Genomic DNA, 23,329 nt, shown 5'->3' with positions numbered 1-23,329 from the left:
CAGAGAAAGCATACTCAGTGTCCACGTAATAATTCTCAGCCACTGTCTTCTGAGAATTACAAAGATGCATTCTATTGCACTGAACGTCAAATCACTTGAAAATGAATCTTCACATCTCGCATTTATACGTTTGATGTTTTGTGAGGGATAAGCGTTTTACCCCAGTGAGGGCCGTGAGGGAGCTGGCACCGAGCTGCTGAGCAGGCACAGGGCCAACGCAGCGCAATTCCCGCCGCTAAGCGCCGTCACTGGGCACGCTCTCCACATGGCATCCTCAGCGAAGGCTAGGCGGTTCCCGCAGCCCTCAGAGAGCCGCTGCGAGCCAGGGGCAGGCCCGGGGGCAGGCCGCTCCCAGGGACGAGCCCGCACTCGCCGGGCTCAGCCGCCGCCCGATCCCGCCCCGCCCGCGGTTCCCTCAGTGCCGCCCGCCGCGGCCCGGGGGCGGGAGGGGGCTCGCCCCGCCGCTAACAAAGCGCGGCCCCGCCCCGCCGCCGCCACCAGCCGCTCCCCGCCCCCGCGGCGACGCCCAGCCAGGCCGGCCCTGGTCGCTTCCTCTCAGGCGGCGAACGGGCACTCCGCCCCGGCGCTGGGAGGGTCCTGGGCGCCGGGCGGCGAGCGTGAGGGCGGGCGGCGGCCGCGTCGCCGAGCGACAGCGAGACCCCGGCCGACCGAACGCGGCCCCGGGCCCGCCCCGCAGCGAGGCCTGCCGCCATCTTCTCCTCACGCCCCGCAGCCGGCGCGCGGACGGGCCGCTGGGCCCCAGGTGAGCGAGTTCGTGCGGGCGGCGGAGGAGCCAGGCAGCGCGGCCCCAAAGGCAAAGCAGCGCCCGGCTCGGCTCAGCGCTGAGCCGAGCCGGGCGCTGCTTTTCCCTTGGGGCCGCGCTGCCCGGCGGTCCTGTGTCCTCGCCCGCCGCAGAGCATCGTCCCGGCGCGGCGCCGCCGTCCCTTTGTTGCGGCGCTTCGGGACGGGCGGCCCCATCAGCCCTGCGGCGTGGGCCCGGCCCGGCGGGGGCCGCGGGGAGCTGCGGGGCGGCTCTGCGGCCCTGCCCGTGCTGCCCGGGCCCGGTGCCGCGTGTCGGAGCGCAGCGCTGGTGCCGGTGTTCCGCCGGCTGAGGGGGTGTGAGGGAGAGGAATAAAGGCGATCTCGGAGCAGGTGCGCTGTAGTCTGAACGCGTTCGCTTATTCTGTAACGCGTTCTCGTTCTCCGTCGCGCTGTGGTGAGGAGGTGCTCCCGGCGCTGGCGCCGAGATGCTGGGGTTGGTGAGCCAGGAGCTGTGGGTGAGTGCTGTGTCTGCGGTGAAACGCGTCGCCGGGCTCTGTCGGTGTGACCGTGAGGGGTTGAACCGCTCAGGAATCGAGGCAAGAAATAGTAGAATTCCCAGCCCGGCGCTGAGGGCGTGTTGTGTGCTGCTGGGCTGTTTGGGAGGGATGGAGACAAAGGAATAGTGCTTGTTTGGGAGTTTCACTACTCATTTGTATTCCACAACATCACATCTTGCTGGTACTGTCATGTGAATGCAGATGCAATTGAATCTCTTTAAGAGGTGTAACTTAAAGACTATCCAAAAATCACTTTCTGCTTTATAAGCATTTTCCCAAAGTAATGTATTTGCATGCGTGTTTCGGTTCCTTAAAAAACAATGTGCTTATAATGCCAAGTGGTGTTTCGTGCAATTGATTTGTTCTTAAACATGAATGAGAGCAGAACAAGAATGACTCCTCTCCCTAGGATGCAGAGGAGTAGAGAAGCGTAAGAGCTTGTTTAAAGGGCATCTTGTGCATTGGAAGTGGAGAAGAGGTGTGTCAGCTGAGTGGCAGCAAAGTTGGTTGTGTTTTTTGGGTTTTCTCGATTTTGACTTTGTTAGGAGATGGTTATGGGGATTCAGAAGGAGGGCCAATGTTGGAATGGGCTGCTGTGAAGATGGGTAAGAAAAAAAGAGTGCATTGTTAGTGGAGGACACCTGGACTTCTAAGCTTTAATACTCCCTTCTTGTCATTTACACCTCAGGTTAGTGCTGTGCTTGGGTTGTTCTTGAGTATTAGTGCTAGAGCTGATCAGATTGTGACGCTGTGCGCCATATGTGCTGGCAGAAAGCATTGCAGTGGGATGGACCAAAGATACAGCTTGAGCTTTAATCTTGAGTTTCCCTGCTGTTTGCTTTTTTTATTATTTATTTTTATTCGTACATGCACCATTGATTGCCAGAAAAACTGACTGACTTCATAGTGTCATGCGTAAACCTATATATAGCTGTGATGTCACCATGGTGTTACAGCACTGCTTATTATTTTGACAGCATAATGCAGAGAAGTCTGGACTCATCAGTCTAAAAAACTTCCTATGAAGTGAAGAACTTCAGTAGGTTTACCATTCTTTTTTATCTGCTTGTCCAATAAGAATGTTGTTCTGACACCAGAAGTGCACTGTTTTTCATAATCTTGCTGATGTATCAGCTTACTGGAACATTTCAAACTGTCTTCTGACAGCAACAAACTAAGTATTTAACTTTTTCTAGCAGGATGCTGAAGGCGCCATTACTTGTTCCACGTGAAGTGGGGAGGGAGTGCTGATCATCCTTTATCCAATTTATGTGGAGAATATAAACAGCATAAAGAACTCAGGTTTTAGAACCTGACGGAAGTTCTACATTCAGAACAAGCTGGTCCTGTTAAAGCTGTACAGAAAATAGGAGCTAACTGCTTGCAGGTGCTGAAGGAGCCCACCATCAGATAAGTGCCCTGTGGCAGCAGAAGGAGCTCTGGAGGCATTCAAGAACCGTGTCGATGTGGCATGGAAGGTTGTGGTTTAGTGGACATGTTGCTGATGGGTTCATGGTTAGACTCTGATGATCTCAGAGGTCTTTTCCAACCTTAATGATTCTATGAACTGACTTTCAGGCAGAGTACTGAGTGTTGAGGTTGTTCTTCTGCCAACAGAATACAGAAATAATTGAAGGTGATCTTGAAGCTCTGTAGAGTGACTTCCTATTTAGAGCATACTCCAGTGGATCCAGCTACAAGAAAGCTGGGGTGTGGATGTTCCTTGCTTCAAAGGGAGTGTTAGCCTAAACTGTGCTTGTGGTTTCCTGGTGGTGAGGCTCAGTACAGGTTTGCTTCAGCTTCACTTCGTTGTTTGCCAAGGAAGCCATGTATCATGTAACTGCCAAGGCAATAATGCATAATAAAAGCAAAATGCAAATGTGTTAAATGAGGCTGGGAATTAAAATGTTAATGCTAAATTCCTAGTTAAGTTTGTGTTCGTTTCTTTTTCTGGTCTATAAGAATGGAATGGAATTTTTCTCTAGGACCAAAAATTCTGATTCAGTTGCCAAAAGGGGAAATAAAAATGGTGCTAAAATGTAAGGAAAAAGCATTTTGCTACAAATGCTGGCTCTAGGTTTGTGTGTTGTCTGTCCATCTGTTTCCTTTCCTGTAGAAAGGTGTTTTGCAAGCCAGGACTTCAATTTTTCCCCTTGACTTTACAGCCAGGAGTGGGTGCGCAGTCTCTGGGTGTGTCTGCCCGGAGCCCATCCAAGTCACACGTGGCTGGAGAGACTGCAATGAGAATTAAACAGAGCTGCTCTAAGAAGTGAGGCCGTCGTGTCTGGCACAGTCGGGTCTCTGGTGTTCCAGAATAAGATGTGCTGCTATCATCAAATGTTGGCATGTGATTGTAAGGAAAATGAAGAGGAAAACTCTTACTGCCTGATTTATTTATTTTTATCTTGCTTAAAGTTCAGCACCATTTGTTTATGGTGAACGGTTTCACTGGAGTAGTTTGTATCTTCTCCTCATCTCTGGGGAGTAATTGGGGTATTTGTGACTCCTTACTGAAGACACTTTGCTCTGTATGGTAGCATCCATTTGTTTTTCTGTTCACTTTAGTTTTACTTTGCTCATTTCTGGGGATGTGGCTTCCTGCTGAGGGCTCGTCACTGATACCAGCTTCTTGTTTTTGTATGTTCTCATAATCCGTTTAAGTCACTTCACAGCTTTGCTCCTGCCAGAAGGTGTGGCTGTGCTGGTTCTGTGTGTCAGCAGTAGTGCCCCTGTGCCTGCCCGGTGAGCAGGCAGGCACTGAGTCGGTGCCTGGCCCTGCTGTGGGTCTGCGAGGTGGTTGGGGAGCTCCTCACACCCGGGCACACAGTGGTGGCAGAGCTGCCCCAGCGGCAGAAGGAACGGTGCTGAGGAGGGGCTGGGAGCAGGAAGCTGGAGGCAGGTGAGGGCATGGAGCTCTCTGGCAGTCGGCGTTTTAATTGGCCTGGGCTGTCCTGGATTTGCAGTGTTAGGTTGTTCATGTAGCACACAGGCAGAAATAGGTGTCCTCATAGAGGAATAACAAAAATGTTTGGCTTAATCTCCGTTTACAGCTTCAAAAAGAGGCTGAGGTATGAATAGACCATGGTTTTTAATGTGCTTTGCTTTTTAAATGTGTTTCTGAGTTTTAAGCTTACATGCAAGTTTTCTAGATAGTGAGGGAATAGCTGGCAAATTCTTAGGCTCTTTGAACTTTTCTGAAAGGCAAACATTGAGGTCCAGTTTCATGTACAGTGCTTCTACTGCAGTAGAATTGGCTTCTTGATAGACTAAACTGGTTTCTCTGGACCCTACATATTCATAAAAAAAGAAAAGAAAACTAAAGGTTCAGTTATTCTTACGTGAGGTTTCAGAATCAACAATGAACAAAACTAGAAGTTGCATTACAAAAATAAGTCTACAGTATTCTGTCCTATAAAACTAAGCAAGAAATCTTAATAGTCAGCATTTGTTAAGCATGCATAAAATAGATATTGATCATCACTGAAATTCTCTCTTTCCTTTCAGGCTGCCATCATGACAGCTGAAGAAACAGTGAATGTTAAAGAAGCTGAAATAATTAAACTGATACTGGATTTTCTGAATTCAAGGAAGCTTCATATCAGTATGCTGGCGCTTGAGAAAGAAAGTGGGGTCATTAACGGCCTGTTTTCAGATGACATGCTTTTCTTAAGGTAGGCCCTTCTCTAGTGCTTAAATACCACATATATGAAAGCATACTGTTGGACTGCTATGTGACACTGAACAGGAGATCTCATCTTACTCTTCTGCTTCCTTTCCCAGTTGTGTTGTCCAGCCCTGTTCTGTGTTACAGCTCTGAAGTTAGCAAAAGTCCTTCTATGAACTATTTAATGTAAATGACAGAACATCAAATAGGCTTTAGAGTTAGGTTTGCTTGTGTTCTTGTTTATTCACGTGTTCATTCTTTTTGACGTTCTGGCAAGCTAATGAATTTGAAGTGGGAAGGAGTCTTAGCCCATGCTGACAGTGATGTGTTTTAAGTCGGACAAAGCTCCTGAGCAGGAGACAGGAGAGTGGCATCTTCCAGCAGTGGTGATCTGTTGTTATCTGCTTACCATGTCATGTGACACTGAACACGTCATTGTTTGGTTTCTAATACACAAAATATTCTTACAGTCCACTCGCACTGAGGTCTGGGATGAGGTACCATCAGGGCTTGGAGGTTTGTGTCATTCACCATTCACTACACTGTCCTCTGAGTCATTAGAAGTACTTACTGTAGATGCCCCGTATAGTGCATTGCAGTCTTCTCTGACATGAAAAAAATCACATCAAAGGTATTTAATAACTTTCTGGAAGCACGAGGAAATAATGTATCTGGTTATTCTCAAAATGTAAATAAAAATAAATTACTGAACAGGTTTTTCTCATGTAGCTTCTCTTTTGATAAGATTGCAGTTACTGGAATAAAATGAAAGAAGAACTGAAGAGATTGAAATTAGTAGTAATACTTGTTTGGATTAACTAAGAATGAAGCAGACTCTGCATCTAATGAGGAGCGCAGCCTTTCCTTTTAGAACTGGACCTGTTACTGAGTACTGTGTGCATTGTGAGTTGAAATAATCCACCTGTGCAATGTAGCACACTGTTCTTGAGAGTTGAAACTCTTTTGCTGGCATGGTTACTTCCAAGCTGTTGCTTTTATACTCTCAGTGTTGGTGCTCTGCACCTCTTAGTATAAAAATAGGTCCAGCAGTAGTTATACAATTAAAGTTAACTCATTTTTAAGTCCACTTCAGTTCTGTGGCATGTCTTCCTTGAATAAATGTATTTAATTAAGATTTCTTGCTTGAAGAATACTCAATAAGAATTACAGGTCAAACAGGATATGCAGGGCCATTTCATCCTTATTGGTATGTCTTTAAGAGCATCAGTATTGGTACCTGTATGAAATTACTTTTTTTACAAAATACTGAGATTTGTATTTTACTGTATCAGTTGTGTTAACATATGTGCAAAGCATTATTTTTTCCAAACAGATTGATCACCTGTTTTATGTTTAAATATACAACTGTCATTTAAACATAGAGCTTTGTAAGCTGATTGCTTAGGAAGAGCAGAGATGTGCTTGTCTGGTGACATGAAAGCAGCGTTGTTGTTTTTCTCTTACTAGGCAATTGATTCTCGATGGTCAGTGGGATGAGGTTCTGCAATTTATTCAGCCTCTCGAATGTATGGAAAAATTCGACAAGAAAAGGTGAAATAGAATACATGTCTATGTCTTTATCCACGAGTTATATTTTTCTTGGGAGTGGTTTTGAAAAATAGAAGAGATTCAGCATTCTTTATGAAAACAGTTGGTTTAAGTTTTAATTGTTTTTTTTGTGTGTGTATGTGTCCTGTATACAGTTCCTAATTGTGTGTGGATGTATTATTTACACTTGAAGTGAAAAATCCATGAGTGCACAATGTGTAATGGGCTTTCATTTGCTTTACATCTCAGGAATGTGATGCTGCATGTTGAACTATTCTTTTATATTTGGATGTATATCTGTTTAAGAAACAAATATGCTTTGTATACTTTTTTATCCCCTTATGACCTTTCAAATATTTTTAATGCGTAATTTCTGAAAGCAATAATTGAAGAAAAACATGTCCTCTAAAATTTTGTGGTTGCAAATTTCTTTAGCTTTGAGCAGAGTTTCTTAACACAGTAACTTTAATTCCTAACTCAGAAAAGAACTGTAAAATGTATTGCTCATCTCTAAATGAATATTGAACTACTGGATCAAGATGGGTAATATTTAACTACTTGCCTGCAGGTTTCGTTACATAATTATGAAGCAGAAGTTCTTGGAAGCCTTATGTGTAAACAATGCAATGTCAGCAGAAGACGAGCCTCAGCATGTAAGATCTGTCTTTGTTTTGGGAATTTTTTTGTTGGCAAAAAACTTATTCACGTATTCTAATTGAAAGAAAAACAAATGCTGCCAGGCTGAACACACAGGTTCTATCTATTACCAAATTGTTTCATAAATAATGGACAAACTAATTGGTGTACTTTGGAAGAAAATGTGATCCTCAGGTCTCAAATGGGATTTTATATGCAAGGGTTGCTTGAAATGTGGTGGTATAGATCAGTGACCATATGTTATCTTTGTGGTCCTGATCTTGAAATTTAGGCCATTATGCTAAAGAACTGTGCTCTTTTTCAGGAGTGTTTTGAAGCGAGCCTGAAAATCAGGGAAATTTATTGTCAGGTCCATATGAAAGATGAAATTGATCTTAACCTTCATTTCTATTGCTTTTAATGAGGAAAGATGCTGTTGTTTCTCTGAAGGCAACAGATGTAGTCACAAGGGACTGAGTTAAATGTGGAAACAGAAGGATCAGCAACCTTAGATTTTCAGAATGGAGACGTGAACGGCAAATCGAAGTGACAGGAAAGGCATGCTGACTTTGGACTTTAAGTTTCTTATTTGTGTTAGTAATGTAAGTAGTAAGTTTCTAACACAAAGATAATCAAAGGAGAAAAATGAAGAATTCCAGTAGTTCTAAACAACTGTTTTGTTTTCAAAACTGATTTAATTCTGTCTCATTTTGTATACTACCGACTTCTCTTGACAGAATTGAGAAAGCTTGAAGTGTTGTAAAGGGAGCACATTCTTCTGTAAACAGTCTGTACACAGTTATTAGATGTACACAGTTATTATACAGGAGGAGGCAGTCAATACCGTTCTTATTTCTGTACTGAATGTTACAGATGTGTAAACACTTGTAGACAAAAGATGCATATGCTGAGAGGATGCTAGGGAACAGATTTTTTTTTTTAAGAGTCTTTTCAACTAAAAATACTAAATTTTATGTATTCAATGTGTTTTTCTGACTTAGTTTCAACAAGCTTTCTTCTAAAAGCTATGTATTCATGTGGAGGTGTTATCTGTTGAGGTTAATTTTTTGAACTTCATATAATGTTTTCCTGATTGGAAAACAAAATCTTAACATAAAAGGCAGCTTAAATTTGCTAGTAACTGGAAACTAGGGAAGTATGCCACTTGTTAGCATTTATGCTGATAGTTTTCCATAGACTTGGGAGTGGGGGAAATGTAGTTGGCCCTGAGAATGGAACTAACCTTCTTTGCTATGCTAGAATTGAAGCTGTTTAGCTGCAGTTTTAAAGTTTTAAGCCTGTAAAATCTGCAGTGATGTGAAAGTTTCATGGATCTGTAGGAAATAAGACCAGGAGTGGGGAAGAAGGTGGAGATTTCAGGAGGTCTAAACATCCAGGAATTTGGCTCTGTAAAAGTTTGCATCAGCAATTTTGGACTCTGTATGATATGTTATTTTACTTAAATAGAAACAGTAATATTAATAAAGGAATGGTAGTGGAAAAGTGCTGCTACTGCATGTTCTTCAGCTAACTGTAGAAACATACGTAGTACAAGCTATTCTGTTTATTTGGGTGTTTTTGCAGCTGGAGTTCACAATGCGAGAGGCTGTGCAGTGCCTACATGCTTTGGAAGAGTATTGTCCCTCTAAGGAGGACTACAGCAAACTCTGCTTGCTGCTCACGTTGCCTCGCTTGACCAACCATGCAGAATTCAAAGACTGGAATCCCAGCACGGCCCGGGTGCACTGCTTTGAGGAAGCTTGTGTCATGGTGGCAGAGTTCATTCCTGCTGATAGGAAACTGAGCGAGGCTGGTTTCAAAGCAAGTAGCAATCGTTTATTTCAGCTTGTAATGAAGGGATTGCTTTATGAATGTTGTGTGGAATTCTGTCAGAGTAAAGCAACAGGAGAAGAAATTACGGAAAGTGAAGTATTGCTGGGGATTGATCTCTTGTGTGGTAATGGGTGTGATGATTTGGACCTTAGCTTATTATCATGGCTACAGAACCTGCCAGCTACTGTTTTTTCTTGTGCTTTTGAACAAAAGATGCTTAATATTCATGTCGATAAACTCCTCAAGCCTACAAAAGCTGCATACGCTGATCTTTTGACACCTCTTATCAGCAAGCTTTCTCCATATCCATCATCCCCAATGAGACGGCCTCAGTCAGCTGATGCTTACATGACCCGCTCCTTAAACCCTGCCTTAGACGGGCTGTCCTGTGGGTTAACAAATCATGAGAAGCGCATCACGGACCTTGGGACCAAAACGTCTCCAATGTCGCACTCCTTTGCTAATTTCCATTATCCAGGGGTGCAGAATCTCAGCCGAAGCCTTCTGCTGGAGAATACTGAGTGTCACAGTATTTTTGAGGAGTCACCTGAGCGGTAAGTGCAACTGCAGGTTTTTTTCACTTTGGCTTAAATTAACATGCATTGTGTTTCTGGATGTAACTGTAACATTGAAGCTTACCTTGGGCGGTTAATTGCTGGTGAGGTAAAACTCTGTAGGTGAATTTTTTCATTCCTGATGTGTATGTGCTGTCTGTGAAATGGCTGTAACTACGTCTTTGTTATTCTGTTCCGTTCTCAGTGTCTGTAAATTTTGGTTGTGATACTGCAAATAACTATACTTCAGGATTTTACATACAGCAGTATGTAAGGAAGGCAGTGGAGACGGCAGCATGCTGGTGTTGTCACTTTCCTCTATCATATACGTTTCTATGGTAGTAGCTTGGCATAAATATTTATGTACCATTTTCCAAACTAAATCTGAGGAAGCCTGATGGACTTATTCCTACTTCTGTACTGTATTCAGATTTTTATTCTGTTTCAAGGTACAAATTCTGTAATAACCGTTTTAATGCGGTGTAAACTGCAAAGTAGACTTCTGTATTCAGAGCTAACACGTGCATCAATGCCTCTCTCTTCTAGCTCCTGAGAGAACAGATTCGGTAACAGGGAAAAATAGTATGTGTCAGTTAAAAGCTCAAGCCTTGGCTTGGCCTTTACTTTGATCAACAGTTCAGCTGTCAAGAATTCAATCCTAGCCAAAGCTGTTAGGTTTGTTTGGTGTTTTTTTTTTTGTCTTGCAGCAGTGTTCTTTACCTTCTTACAGTGATATATCATCTTAGATTATCTCAATGTTTATCTTGAAAGGAGTTATTTTCATTTCTGAGTGATCTGGTTTAACGTTTGTTTTTACTCTTTGTAACTGGAGCTTATACATATCTCAAGAAATATTTCTATAGGAGTTGAGCTATATTCTTAAAGTACGTGCTTCGAAGATCTGAATTTTGTAAACATGTGAATTCCCTCTTGTTTTAGTTATGTGTCAGTGTTAGTGTGTGTAGTCCTGAGACCAATGTTAAAACTCAAGTTTATTTCTTTATTCAGTTACAGGGTACTGAAATAATTAATCACAGTCAAGTAACTGCCTTGTGGAGTAACTAAAATTCACAAATCACTGCAATCTTTTGAAATCTCTTTGAATAGGTGTTTGAATAAGTACAGGTGATAGATCTTAATGTGCTATGCTGTTTTCCTTTTTCTTTAATGAATCTCTCGATGTTTAGAATGACCGTAGGTGTCTTTAAAGCCAGTGTTACGTACTCCAGAAAAAAATCCAACTTCAGATTATGTATCTAGTTTAACTGGTGATATTTACAAGGATATAAACTGGAAAGCTGTGCTTTTTGTGTATATTGCCTTTGCTTCCTCTTCAGTGTGGAAGAAGTTAGAGATTTCTTTTGTAAGTCTTATTTAATGAGTGGTTGCTTGTCTTTTAGTCAGCTAGGTAAATTATATTAACAAAGATAACTGAAGAGCTCAGAATAGCTTCTTTAATAGCTTTGCTCCTAGTCACTGTGTAAAGAGGACTTTGTAAGCTGACAAAACTGAAGATGGGCATCTTAGTTTTCTGAAATGTTCTGCACAATTAACTGATTACTGAAGCATTTTCGAAAGTGTTCCACATGGAAATAATTGCACAGTACAATAAAGGGTGGAAAAAAATGCTGAAGTAGTACTTTGAATGTTCAAGCTGGTTAATTTTAAGCATATCTTTATATTTTGATTTGTAATAGTAAATAAACTAATAATTTATAGAAAACTCTAGTCCAATAGGTAGTTTAGGGCTATATAATTGAAGTGCCAGGAAAGCATCACATGGCATCCAAATTGTTTATGTTCTAAATTTTGTTTTTAAATGTTTGCAAAAAAGGTGCAGTACTGGGCTTTTTTTGTGGTGAAGTCTTTGTTTTGGTTTTGCTTGTTGATTGATTGTTTTAGTGTAACCTGTTGGAAGTGACATTTGCTCTGAAGTGCTGCCTTCAGTTTTATGACTTAAGTAGCTTTACACACTTGTGTGTTACCAGCTTTTACTCTAGAATGTTACTTTTCTCATCTTACAACGGGACTTTCTACTCATACTAATTCTCAATTACACTTTTCCATGTTGCTGCGAGAAGTGATACTCCTGTGGAGCCACAGCATCCCATGGGCAGTGAGACGTTGTCCCAGAGTATAGCTTCAGAAAATGAACCAGTTACTGGAGCACAGAGTCAGGGATCAGCCAAACAAGAGAAAAATGAGGTACTGCTGTTCGTTTAAAAATAACAAAACCTTTGGAGCTGTGTTCTGATACATTGATAATTTGCTTTTTGTGTTGAGAACTTCATGCATGGCAGTAAGTTGTTTTGAGTCTTGGCTGATTTTTTTGTGCGATGTTATAAAACAAAATTGCAATATAGCATCTTGTATAAGACACTTTTTTTGTTATAAAAAGTTCTGCTGTCACTTGAGTATGTAGTGCACCCAGTGAATATGGATTCTCAGATTAGTGCTACTAAACTATTGCATATAACTTAAATCCTGCAGTACTCAAAGTCAGTGATGTAATATTAAACAATGCTTGAGAATCATTTTAGTGTTTTAGGCAGGAATCTAGAGGGTAGCTTGCAATTTTGATTTAGCATCAAGTTTCAAGGGCCATCATATGTAATTTGTCTAGAGCACAGAGTAATGAATATAAATCCCTACTAAATGCATCTTTGCTGTCCAGATGCATAGCATCTTTATCCAATAGCATAACTTTAAAAACAACAACAAAAACTTGTAAGCTTTGTGCCTTGACTTTTTCCTCATCCTTAATGGCAGCATGGGGAAGGTGAAACAGCGTTTCAGGAGGAAGGAATGAAACACCCATTCTTTTCAGTTTCCACAGTTTTAAATGTTTGTTTCTTATTTCAGTAACAATGTATTCTAACCTGAGTATTTCTACTGTTTGAGTAGTGAAATAACATTGAGTATGTAGTTTGGTTATCTTAAGTAAACTTTTGTCCTACAGCTTCTCAGTGGTACTGAAAAATCAGTCCAGTCTTAACTGGGCTAGTCTTGTGTAGACTCTGGGTGGTTGAGGGGGTCAACGGGGCTATGAGGGGATTAACAAAGTCCTCTAAATGTGAGGACTTGGCTCCCCTCAAGGACTTTGCTGAGTAACCTTTTTGTTGCAATAAGGTTATTTATGTATTATGAGTTGGGAATAAGGGGAGGAATCTGGAGGAAAGAGCTTAGCTAGGCATATGGCAGAGCAGTCCTCAAAAGTTAAAAAACCAGGGCAGAGTTTGTGGGAGAGAATGAAGGCAGGAGAATGTTATTCTGTAGGTGAGGATATTGGCTGGACTGTTATACATAAGTAGAAAAGAATGTAATATCCAGTACATTTTCTTCATGTTTTGTATGTGTTTATCTGTGTAAATAAGAATTTTTTTTAAGTCTCATTAGTTCTTATTCGTATTGTTCCTTGAGAGATTGATTTATAAGCCAGGCTTTATGCTATAGAACATCTGGACAACCTTTTTTAGGTATCGGATCATTCTGTATCATTACCACACAGGCTAAAAGATCCAAGAATTTGATCCAATGGCAGCAGAGAGGGATTAGTTATGGAAAAAGTATGGGACAGAATATGCTGGTTGTTTATAAGGAAGCTAACTCAGCAATTTGGAAATGGGTCACGTTTTTGAAATCATTAGAATGCTTTAACTTTCAAAGATAATTTCCAAGTGTTCATCTCAGGGAAACCTAACAAGAATGAAAAGCTACTACTATTTTCTTTCTTTCAATTGGTAAAAATGTTGTGTTTTATTTTTCACAAAATGCAGGTCACTTTTGTCAGTACTTCGATCTTGGACTGAAGTGCGTTTGGATTTGTGTGTTTCAGTTTTCATTTTTAACTTGTTCTCAGCTGGTTTTGATGGTGGCATTTGGAGCTAGTAATAAGAGGGAGGGAGTGCAGAAGGCAGGACGACCTTGGGAGCTAGTGACAGGGAGTGAGTGCAGGAGGCAGGGAGTAGTGGGGGAAGCTAAAGAGAGTACATAAATGTGAAGAGACAGTGTGAAAGGAAGCTCAAGTATTTGTTTTGCCCAGAGGTGCTACATCTTATTTTCAGAGTTATTCACTGGCAGATATAATTCTGTTCTGCAGCCTGATGGCAGAGAGGTATCAACGCAGCAGAAAATACTTAAATTATATTGAAAGTATGAATTGGAATATGAAATGTTACTTGTTAGTTTTTTCTTTTATTTTCACTTTCATTTTGATCGCCTGCTTATTTTGATGTTAATTACTACTGTGGAAGTTCTATGGGCAAGAGCAGTCTTGTCCTGAATTAAACAGAAAAGCAGTACTCCAACACTAACAATGCAGTATGACAGTGATTTCCTTCTTTAATAAGAAAATTGTATCTGGTTTGGGGGAAAATGAAAGTATTGCTGGCCTTTTGATGTCTGTAATGAAGTAGTGAACTAGAGAGTGAATATTTAGGTTAAACACTGCAAGTAACTATTTAATTCTCATTTCTTCTAAGCTTCGTGATTCAACAGACCAGTTTCAAGAATATTACAGACAAAGGCTACGTTACCAGCAGCACTTAGAACAAAAAGAGCAACAGCGGCAACTGTATCAGCAGATGTTACTAGAAGGAGGTGTAAATCAAGAAGATGGAGCTGACCAGCAGCAGAATCTTACTGAACAGTTTCTTAACAGGTTGGGCATATCTGTTGCTCTTCCCCTTTGCTCTCTAGCCACTCACATCACTCTGCGAGTTTGTATGTTAACCTAGTTGGGTTTTTTGTTTGTTTAATTAGATCTATCCAGAAGCTAGGAGAGTTAAATATAGGTATGGACAGTCTTGGAAATGACGTACAAACGCTTAGCCAGCAATGCAATGGAAGCAAAGGCAGTGCAGCTACCAATCTAGCAAGTAACATTGCATCAGATGCTACTCAGAGGATGCCAACCGATGGCCAAAGTGTTAACACGAGCACTCCTCGAAAGCGTGGATCAGCTAATCAGATACCCTTTCCTGAAGAGTCGCCTGTGCAGGGGAATCAGACGTAAGTTGAAACCTCCTTAGAACTGCAAATTCTCTTCTCTAGGCACTGTGGGATGAGTAGCTGTTTGTATTTACTTCTCAAGACCGAATGAATTCGTTGTTGGAATTGGGAGTATATCGTTCATGACCTATTGTCTAGATACTTTTTATGGGTTTTAAAATAAATTTTTGACACGTGAGAAATAGTGGTTATTTGCATAGCTTCTATTTTATGTTTAGTTTTAATTTCAGGCCTCTTATTTCATATTACTTGTGTAATTCCTGTTTGTTTTGTAATTCTACTAAGCTTCTAAAATACCAAGTGGGATGGAAACTGTATTTCTGTGTAAAAATTGTCAACTTAAAAGCAAAAACTATTTTGCTACGCTTGTGTTGTGTGTGCTACAGCATGAAAGCAAATATTTCTTTAAGCTTTGACTTGTTTGCATGGAGTTAGCAGTCAAAACAAAAAAAGACAAGCTCTTGTAGAAATAATAGTTTAATGATAACAAGTTAGATTGCTAAGTTCTCAGTATCATTGTAACTTTAGTCCAGAAATGCTTAGAAATAAATGCTCCTTCTCTTTTTTCTATTGTACATTTCAACTCTTCACCAAACAAAGCAGTGTATCAGAACACACTGTCGCTCAGCCGCAGCTGGAAGACTCTTCAGGGAATCTAAACAGGACAAGAGGCGATGAGGTGAGTTTTCTTACTGTGTGATTTCTGCAAGATTCAGTATTCTGAGTATGTGACGTTCTCTCATTGTTAGTAGATGTTTGAACTGAGTTTTGGCTGATGTAGTACTGAGTGTCACAGAACTATTGAGTTCTGTGCAAGGAAGGTTCAGTGGCAGTATGTTGCTCAGTGCCATCTCCAGTAGGGTTTTAAGTACTGAAAAGGATTAAGACTTTACAGTCCCTGCAGTCAGCCTGTTTCCAAGCTTGACCGCTCTGGGTATTCTCTTTAAAGCAACAGAAATATTTAAATGGAACTTGCTCATTGCTCATTGTCTCTTGTCCTTTTGTTGGGTATTAGTGCTCTGTCTTCTTTACTCCTCCTGTTAGGTTTTTATACCCACTGATTAAATCCACCCCACTGACCTCAGCCTCTTTCAAGCTTTTCTCTTCTGGAGCAGTCCCAACCCCCCTCAGTCTCTCTTTGCACAAGGAAAGCTCTGCTTGACCCTTGATCACCTTAGTGGAGCCAAGCACTGGACACAGTACTCATAGATGTTAAAATATGGCAAAAGTAGTGGTGAGCAGTAGCTCAACTTGTAGCTTTGCTCCTTTTACAAGTTTCACCTGGATTAAACACATATTTGTAGGAATAAATTGTAATACTAGACTTCTGAGACAGGCTGTTACAAAAGAGTTGTTGTCTTGAAGGGAGGATGAGAAATGTTAATCTGATGTCAGTTTAGGAGTGAATGGAAGTAAAGAATTTCCTAAGAATGTCATTCGTTGACCAGGAACGAGCACTGTTTCACAAAATGGAGTTTAGTCTGGTGTCGCTGCTTTTTAATACATTTTTTCAGAGCAACTTACAACCATTATTTCAACAATCAAATCTACTTTTAAACATCTCGTTTTGCATTAAGAGCCTAATTTGACTGTTGTTCTACACAGGATGACAAATCAAAAAAGCAGTTCATTTGTATTAATACTCTAGAAGACACACAAGCTGTCAGAGCTGTTGCCTTTCATCCTAGTGGGAGTTTATATGCTGTTGGCTCTAACTCTAAAACCTTGAGAGTGTGTGCCTACCCAGATGTAATTGACCCAAGGTAAGAAAGCTCATAACTTATTTTCCTGTGTCACAGGACTTCTTTTTCCTGTAGCTATTGATACCTGTATGTTTAATTCATTTATTTTGCTGGCATGAGCAGTGTAATTTTTTCTTCATTAGAATCTTGAACTGACAAACAAAAAGAATCTGCTGAAGTATTTGTGTGGCCAAGTATTTGCTCTTCCATTACATGCCAGATACACTGCTGCAGTACAGCTTCTCTTTACAAAAGTGTTATTTTGCTTTAGTGGATGGGCATCTGTGTTTACTCTGGCTTCTGCTTTTAATACTCTGGGTTATTCTCCTAGAAATAAATACTGCCATCTCAATAATCATCTTCTTGCCTCTGCTCCAATAACATTATTTTCTTGGAGCAGGGGGGAAGCATAGGCATCTAAAACCTCACAGTTCCAGAAGGAGCTACAAGTATGCGTAGTTTAGGATTCATGTTTAGATTTGTAAAGTGTTCAGTAAGTAAGCTGAGTATTCCCACCCATCCCTTCCCCTTAAACATAGTACAGTATATCAGTAAATACCCTTTATAGTAAATTGGTCAAAAAGCTTTTGAAGTTTAATTCTGAAATATTTACTGACAGTATATAAAACAAAAAATTGTTGATTTTGCTGATAGTGGAAACTTGCTGGGCTTGAAGCCCAAATATTCTCTTTGTAGTTGGTTGGCAGTGCAGACATTTCCAGTAGGACAGGCAATTCCTTATCAGCTAATCAGTTTTCCCTCACACAGCTTACTGTTCTAACTGTTGGAAAGGATTAGATTGACTCTGCAGCCTTGGTCTCTTGTGAGAAGTGCATGCGTCTGTTCAGACAAGAGCCATAATGCATATAGCTATTGAAGGGATACAGAGACTTCCTTCATTTTGAGCATGTACTACTTCCTCTTAGCTGGTCTTCTGCTGTGCTCAGTCTGCCAGAAACTTTCACTCATGGGATTTACAAGTCAGCAAAGAAATTATTTTAAACACATTCCAAATCTTTGTAAATGTCTGACTGTAGACACATGGTTGATATTTGCAAATAATTCGAGTTGCATAGAGCATCTGATAAAAGAGCAGTTTAATTGTGTTCAGAGTTCTGTGTATTTTCATTTGCTTTTTTTTTTTTGTAAGCTATCCTTTAAACATGTTTGATTCAGGGCAGTTTTTTTTTTTTTTTGAGATGAATCATACTAACAGACATGTTATAATGCTGCAGATGTTGCTCAGTGTTTTCACTCAGCTGTTGAGCAGCATGTAGTCTCTGCAGGGCAGGTGCCTCCCACTTCTTGACAGTGTCAGTGATTCTCAGCTGCTGCTTCAACCTTCTGAATCTGTTTCCATGAGTGCAAACTGAGTCCTGATTTAGGCTAATTTAGCAGCAAAAGTAGATCAGCTTCCAAATATATATTTTTTCTATTCTTCTTTACTAAAATCTGTTTATCACATTTTTTAATGGACATCTTTGGTTTTTTTTCTTCCTGTTTTGTTCTTATCAAGTGTCTACAGTATGTTTTTCAAATTCCTCAGTAGTGATTTAATTTGTTGAGTTTCTGTTGTTGATGTTACTGCAGTGAATGTTGATGTTGGATACAGCAGTGCTGTATTTTAAGCACTGGACTATTTCCTGCTAGAGGAGCAGAGGAAATAACGTAGGGAATTCCTCAGTTGAAATAGAAGGAATGTACTTAAATTGGGCTTACTTCTGCTGTGTGTAAAGCTGGTCTAGTTTCAGAGAGAAGAATGTGTGGGGTGTGTTTGTGTGTGTGTACAGGTGCTAGGAAAGGCTGGGGTATTTTTGTTAATTCTTTTCATTTAATGGACAGTGAAGATTCTTGAAGCAGCATCCTTCTGCTTCTTCTCAGGCAGGGTTAACACAAAAGTAAGTTTCGTTTATTTACAGAGTACGTAGTTTTCCTTACAAATAAAAAGAAAACACTTTTCTTTGCTATTTTTCAGTGCTTATAATACTCCTAAACAACCGGTAGTTCGCTTCAAAAGGAATAAGCATCACAAAGGCTCAATCTACTGTGTGGCCTGGAGTCCCTGTGGACAGTTGCTGGCTACTGGTTCTAATGATAAATATGTGAAAGTTCTGCCTTTTAATGCTGAAACATGCAATGCAACAGGTAGCGTGTGTGTCTAAAGAAGAAATTTTCAAGTATTCATCTGCTACTTAAAACCATTTAAATTATGTTTCTTGTGTACTTAAGTTTGCTATGTTTTTTCTGATATGTGAATTAATGTAGTCCCTCTTCCTATTTACTGTTACTGTCCTTGTAAAGAAGGTAGGCACTGAAGTGTTGTTTCAGGGAGATTCTTGGGGTTTCATTTCTGTTCGGATGTCTGTTGTTTTTGTTTGCATTTTTGTTCTTGTTTTGGGGATCTGTGGCATTGTGCTGCCAACTGAAATTCTTTTTTCAAGTACTGGTAAACAGCTAAATGTTCTTAGCAGCTCTAGTCTGTAAGAATTGCCGGTAGGAATTGATTTCTGCTTTGAGTTACCCTTCGTCTTGCCTAGTTCTGTTGTCTTCTCTTTCACCATAGAAATCTGATAGTTCTTTCATACAAATACTATTTTCTTTTCCTAGCTCTTGTAACTAATACTCTGAATATAGCTGTGTTTTATTTTGAACTCAGGCTGACTTGTTCTATGTGGGTCTTAATTACCCTTTCCTCCCAGCAGAGAAAACCTTTTTGTGTTACTTCACCACAGCTTATTAAAAAAAATAACTGCACTGTGTAAACCTTGCCAGGAACTGGCCGTGGAGATGATCTCCATATACCTTTTGCTAAGCTTTAGGAATGGTAGTAAGATCAAGCAACACTCAGTGAAAAATAAGATTATTGTTGGTTTTGAGTTCAAATGGGGTGTTGTTTTTTTAAGTTTATAAAAATGGCTATAATAAAAATAATAGCCTGAAGTAACTTGTGTTGTCACTGTAACTGCTTGAAAGATTGCAGCACTGACTGCTAAACAAAGTATGTCTAATCTTGTTGTTTTTTATTTACTGTTATTACCTTTGGTAATTTTTAGGACCAGATTTGGAATTTAGTATGCATGATGGAACAATCAGAGATCTTGCTTTTATGGAAGGACCAGAAAGTGGTGGTGCTATCTTAATAAGTGCTGGAGCAGGGGACTGTAACATATACACAACAGACTGTCAGAGAGGGCAAGGTCTGCATGCTCTGAGTGGTCACACAGGTAAGTTGTTACTTCCTTCCTTCTTGCACTTCAAAGGTCTGTATTAGATTCGTGTAACAATTATTTTTGAAATGCTGCCTTTGTGTTTTTCATGAAAGCAAGAATTCAGCTATGCCAGGACTGCTCTGGTGATAGTGAGGAATGGTAGCTGTTTTTGTGTTTGGGAATGTTTTGCTTGGCAGTTTTTTTTTGTTGGTGGTGGTTTCTTTGTGGGTGATTGTTTTGTTGGGTTTTGGTTTAGTTTTATTCTTTAAATATACTGGCTGTTAATTTAATGGCAGAAGTAAATACTTTGTTCCAGAGAAGGTGCAATGCTGAGTATTTCTTTATACTGTTAATTCAGAACCTGCAGATTTTCTATAGGATTGTTTAGTCTCTGAATGCAAAAATATAATCAGAAATGTAGTATTTAATTATTTGACTAATTATATTGAATCCTTTTATCCACAGGTCATATCTTAGCACTTTATACATGGAGTGGTTGGATGATTGCATCAGGATCCCAAGACAAGACTGTAAGATTCTGGGATCTGAGGGTGCCAAGTTGCGTTCGTGTCGTGGGAACAACGTTTCATGGAACAGGTGAGATTTGCTTCCACGCTTCTGCTCATTCTTGCATAAAAATGTACTTAAAAGTGTAAAGCAAATGTAAGGTGTGTGGGTTGTTAGATTGTGGGGACTTGGCTTCAGGAGAAAGCCATGAGGATGCCATTTGTTTCTTTCCTTAAAAATACATAAACACATGAAATGTTGGTGGATACTTTGCCTTGTGAAATTCAAACAGATACACTGAAGTAATCTAGAATAAAACAGGATGTATGTTTCAGGAGGGGAAAAAAAGGAAGGCAACATTCAGTATTTCTATATAGAATCATAGGATACCCTGAATGGAACAGACCCACAAGATCAAGGCCAAATCCTGGCTCCACACAGGACCATCCAAAACTCAAACCCTATATTTGAGAGCATTGTCCAGACGCTCTGAACACCAGCAGCTTGGGCAGCCTGTTCAATGCCCACCACCCTTTGGTGAAGAACTATTCTCTAGCCCCCACCTGACCTTCCCCACACTGTTCTCTGTCACTGTCATAGAGAGCAGAGCTGAGCACTGCTGCCCTGCTCCCTGTGAGGAGCTGCAACTGCCTTGAGGCCTCCCCTCAGCCTTTGCTCTGGGCTGAGCAAACCATGGGACCTACCTCAGCTGCTTCTCATATGGTTTGCCCTCCAGACCCTTCCCCATCTTTGTAGCCCTCCTTTTGAATGCTGTCTAATAGTTGTATGTCCTTAAGTGGTGGTGCTAAAACCTACACACAGGTGTCCACCAGCAAGGCTGTACTGGGACTGTGTTTGTGGTGATGATAGTAACTGTACTTGGGAGAAGCTCCTTCACAACTAAGGAAGAGGGAAACCAGGAGTTTCCCAAAGGCACAGACCCAAGAATGTCTGGACAGACTGGGGAGCTCTGTCAGTGATCTCTGTCGTGATCCTGGCTGGCTGCAGTGGTAACATTCCATTTTTCTCATTTCCATAAATACAGTGTTTTTATTTTTCTCCTGTAGGAAGTGCTGTAGCCTCAGTAGCTGTTGATCCTAGTGGTCGTCTCCTGGCTACAGGTCAAGAGGACTCCAGCTGCATGTTATATGATATTAGAGGAGGGCGAATGGTCCAGAGCTATCATCCTCATGCCAGTGATGTTCGCTCTGTGCGCTTCTCTCCAGGGGCTCACTACTTGCTCACAGGATCTTATGATATGAAAATAAAGGTGACAGACTTGCAAGGTAACATACTACAAAAGATTCTGGGTTCATTTTTGATTTTCTTACATGAATCAAGGATCGGGTTTTGGTTAAGAAGAAAAGAATAGAATTTGAAATGTCTGAGATGTCATTGTGTTGATGGGCTGATAATGGTTATAACTATTGAATGCTGTTGCCTGAAGAGTTGGCCTTTGCTTTTGGACAGTATTTAAAAAATTGACCCTTTTTTAAAAATAGATAATATATATTTTAACAATCCTTATGCTTACTATAAGGAGTTTAGATATATTTTATACCTTCTCTTTTCCTAGCACCTTCTCCTAGACTGCTCAATTGCATGTGTGGTGTGTGTGTGTGTGTGTGCTTCTGTGTCTGTGTTGAGAGGTCCAGTATGCTTTGTAAAGTGAAACAAACGTGTAAGGTTTATCAACAAATTATAAAGAGCTAGGATATAAATTGATGAAATAACTGATGTCTGTTCCTGTGCTGTAGGAGACCTCACAAAGCAGCTTCCTCTTATGGTGGTAGGAGAGCACAAGGACAAAGTTATTCAATGCAGATGGCATACACAAGACCTTTCCTTCTTGTCATCGTCAGCAGACAGAACTGTAACCCTTTGGACCTACAATGGCTAGAGCTCAACTAAGGGCAACCTATGCAGCTAAAGCACAGAGACCTGAGACTACCGAATTGTAAAAACAAAGTAATAATAATTAGGCATTCAGAAAGCAGCAGTTGAGTAGGGAGAGTGTCTTGGAGAGAGGCACTTGTCACAGATTTTTCTGGTTTCTAGGAGGTCTTGGTGTTTTCAGTATATTCTTTTGCAGTGCTTTCAGTCTTCCATGTGAACTCATGCTGCTGTGACCTATTGTAGTCTTGTTGCCAAAGTTTGAGAAGAACTCCTTTATTGTCAATGTGCACTCTTAAGTAACATGAATGATGTGTTTACAGTTTGGTATTAATTGCATTCCTTGGTTTTTGCCTCAATGAGAATTTTATTGAGAAACTTAAGTTGAACAACACTTCAGGTCAGTATCAAAGTAGTTCCAAGTACATATAAGATATTCCACTGTTTTTTCAGATTTATTATATTCATCACTTAACAAGAGGTCAGACTTTTTAACATCCCCAGTTTCAACTTTTTTTTGGTAATAAACTCTGAACTTTAAAGATGACTAGGTAGTAACCACATCTTGCTTATGGTCTTTTATTTCTCTTCATCTAAAGGGGCAAATGTTGCTCTTGTTACTACATGACATTGTTTGCAATGAGCTGATGTGTTGGGGGTGGGGGAGAATAAAGTAAAATACTGAGGTTTTTTTTCTTCTTCTTTAGAAACATATTTTGCTTTTTGAATGCAACAGGATACCTCTGTGTGTACTGTACTGTAGAAGAGAGTGGATTGGCAGCAGTTGTCACAGTGAGCTTAATGGCTATCAGTTTTTGAAGTCAAAGGGATACCATTAACACTATAATAGAAACCAGCATGGCTTAAAATGCTATGTCTGCATGATAATTTAAGAATTAAGTAATTTAAATTCCCAGTTCAGAAGCTTATCTGAATTTTATTTCTTGCACTGTTTATGTATGGGAAATTAGTTTTATTTCTACAGAACTTTAAATTTGAATGTTTATGTATTGTTATATTTTTTCATATTGTACAGTTCCTTTTACTTTTTAAATTTAAACTTTAAACATTAGGTTATTTATTTGAACTGCGGTTAAGTTTTGAATTCTCTTGATTACTAAATTATACGTGCACTGTAGCAAAGCATTTTTAACTATCGTATAAAAGTGGAAAGGTAAATATATAGAAGTGTATCTGTGCTATAATCTCAATAAAGACCTCCAACACCTGCAGCTTCTGTATCTGCTGTAGATCCTTGTTCTGCGTTTCCTCGGTGCCACTCAAGCCTTGCCTGAAGAGCTGCTGTGTGCTTGGACTTTGGACTGGTTTCTGAGACCCTGACTGTAGGGGGCTAGGAAATAACAGGGTAGAGCTGTGAATCTGACCCTGAGGGACGTGCTGATGCTGCTCTGGA

The 23,329-nt window shown here is 40.4% G+C and overlaps 1 protein-coding gene across 2 annotated transcripts; it reads left to right on the top strand.

Annotated features, from left to right (window-relative positions):
• Positions 1-544: 544 nt before the first annotated feature.
• Positions 545-23,147, top strand: WDR47 (WD repeat domain 47). 2 transcript variants are annotated; one of them, XM_065742839.1, is made up of 15 exons: positions 545-763; positions 4,824-4,990; positions 6,451-6,534; positions 7,100-7,184; positions 8,752-9,554; positions 11,636-11,759; positions 14,036-14,214; positions 14,316-14,564; positions 15,168-15,243; positions 16,170-16,327; positions 18,282-18,451; positions 19,360-19,530; positions 19,981-20,112; positions 21,090-21,308; positions 21,780-23,147. In XM_065742839.1, exons 2-15 carry the CDS (start codon positions 4,833-4,835, stop codon positions 21,920-21,922), a joined length of 2,751 nt encoding a protein of 916 aa, XP_065598911.1. In that variant the 5' UTR covers positions 545-763; positions 4,824-4,832; the 3' UTR covers positions 21,923-23,147. The 2 variants fall into 2 exon arrangements, with proteins under 2 accessions (XP_065598911.1, XP_065598902.1); XM_065742830.1 differs by lacking the exon at positions 545-763 and adding an exon at positions 4,192-4,218.
• Positions 23,148-23,329: the final 182 nt, after the last annotated feature.

Source organism: Cyrtonyx montezumae, unplaced genomic scaffold (assembly GCF_038088225.1).
Source record: "Cyrtonyx montezumae isolate F1298 unplaced genomic scaffold, pur_monq_1.0 scaffold_1, whole genome shotgun sequence".
Taxonomy (NCBI): domain Eukaryota; kingdom Metazoa; phylum Chordata; class Aves; order Galliformes; family Odontophoridae; genus Cyrtonyx; species Cyrtonyx montezumae.
The sequence above is the reverse complement of the archived record's forward strand: the minus strand, read 5'-3'. Positions and strand labels throughout refer to the sequence as shown.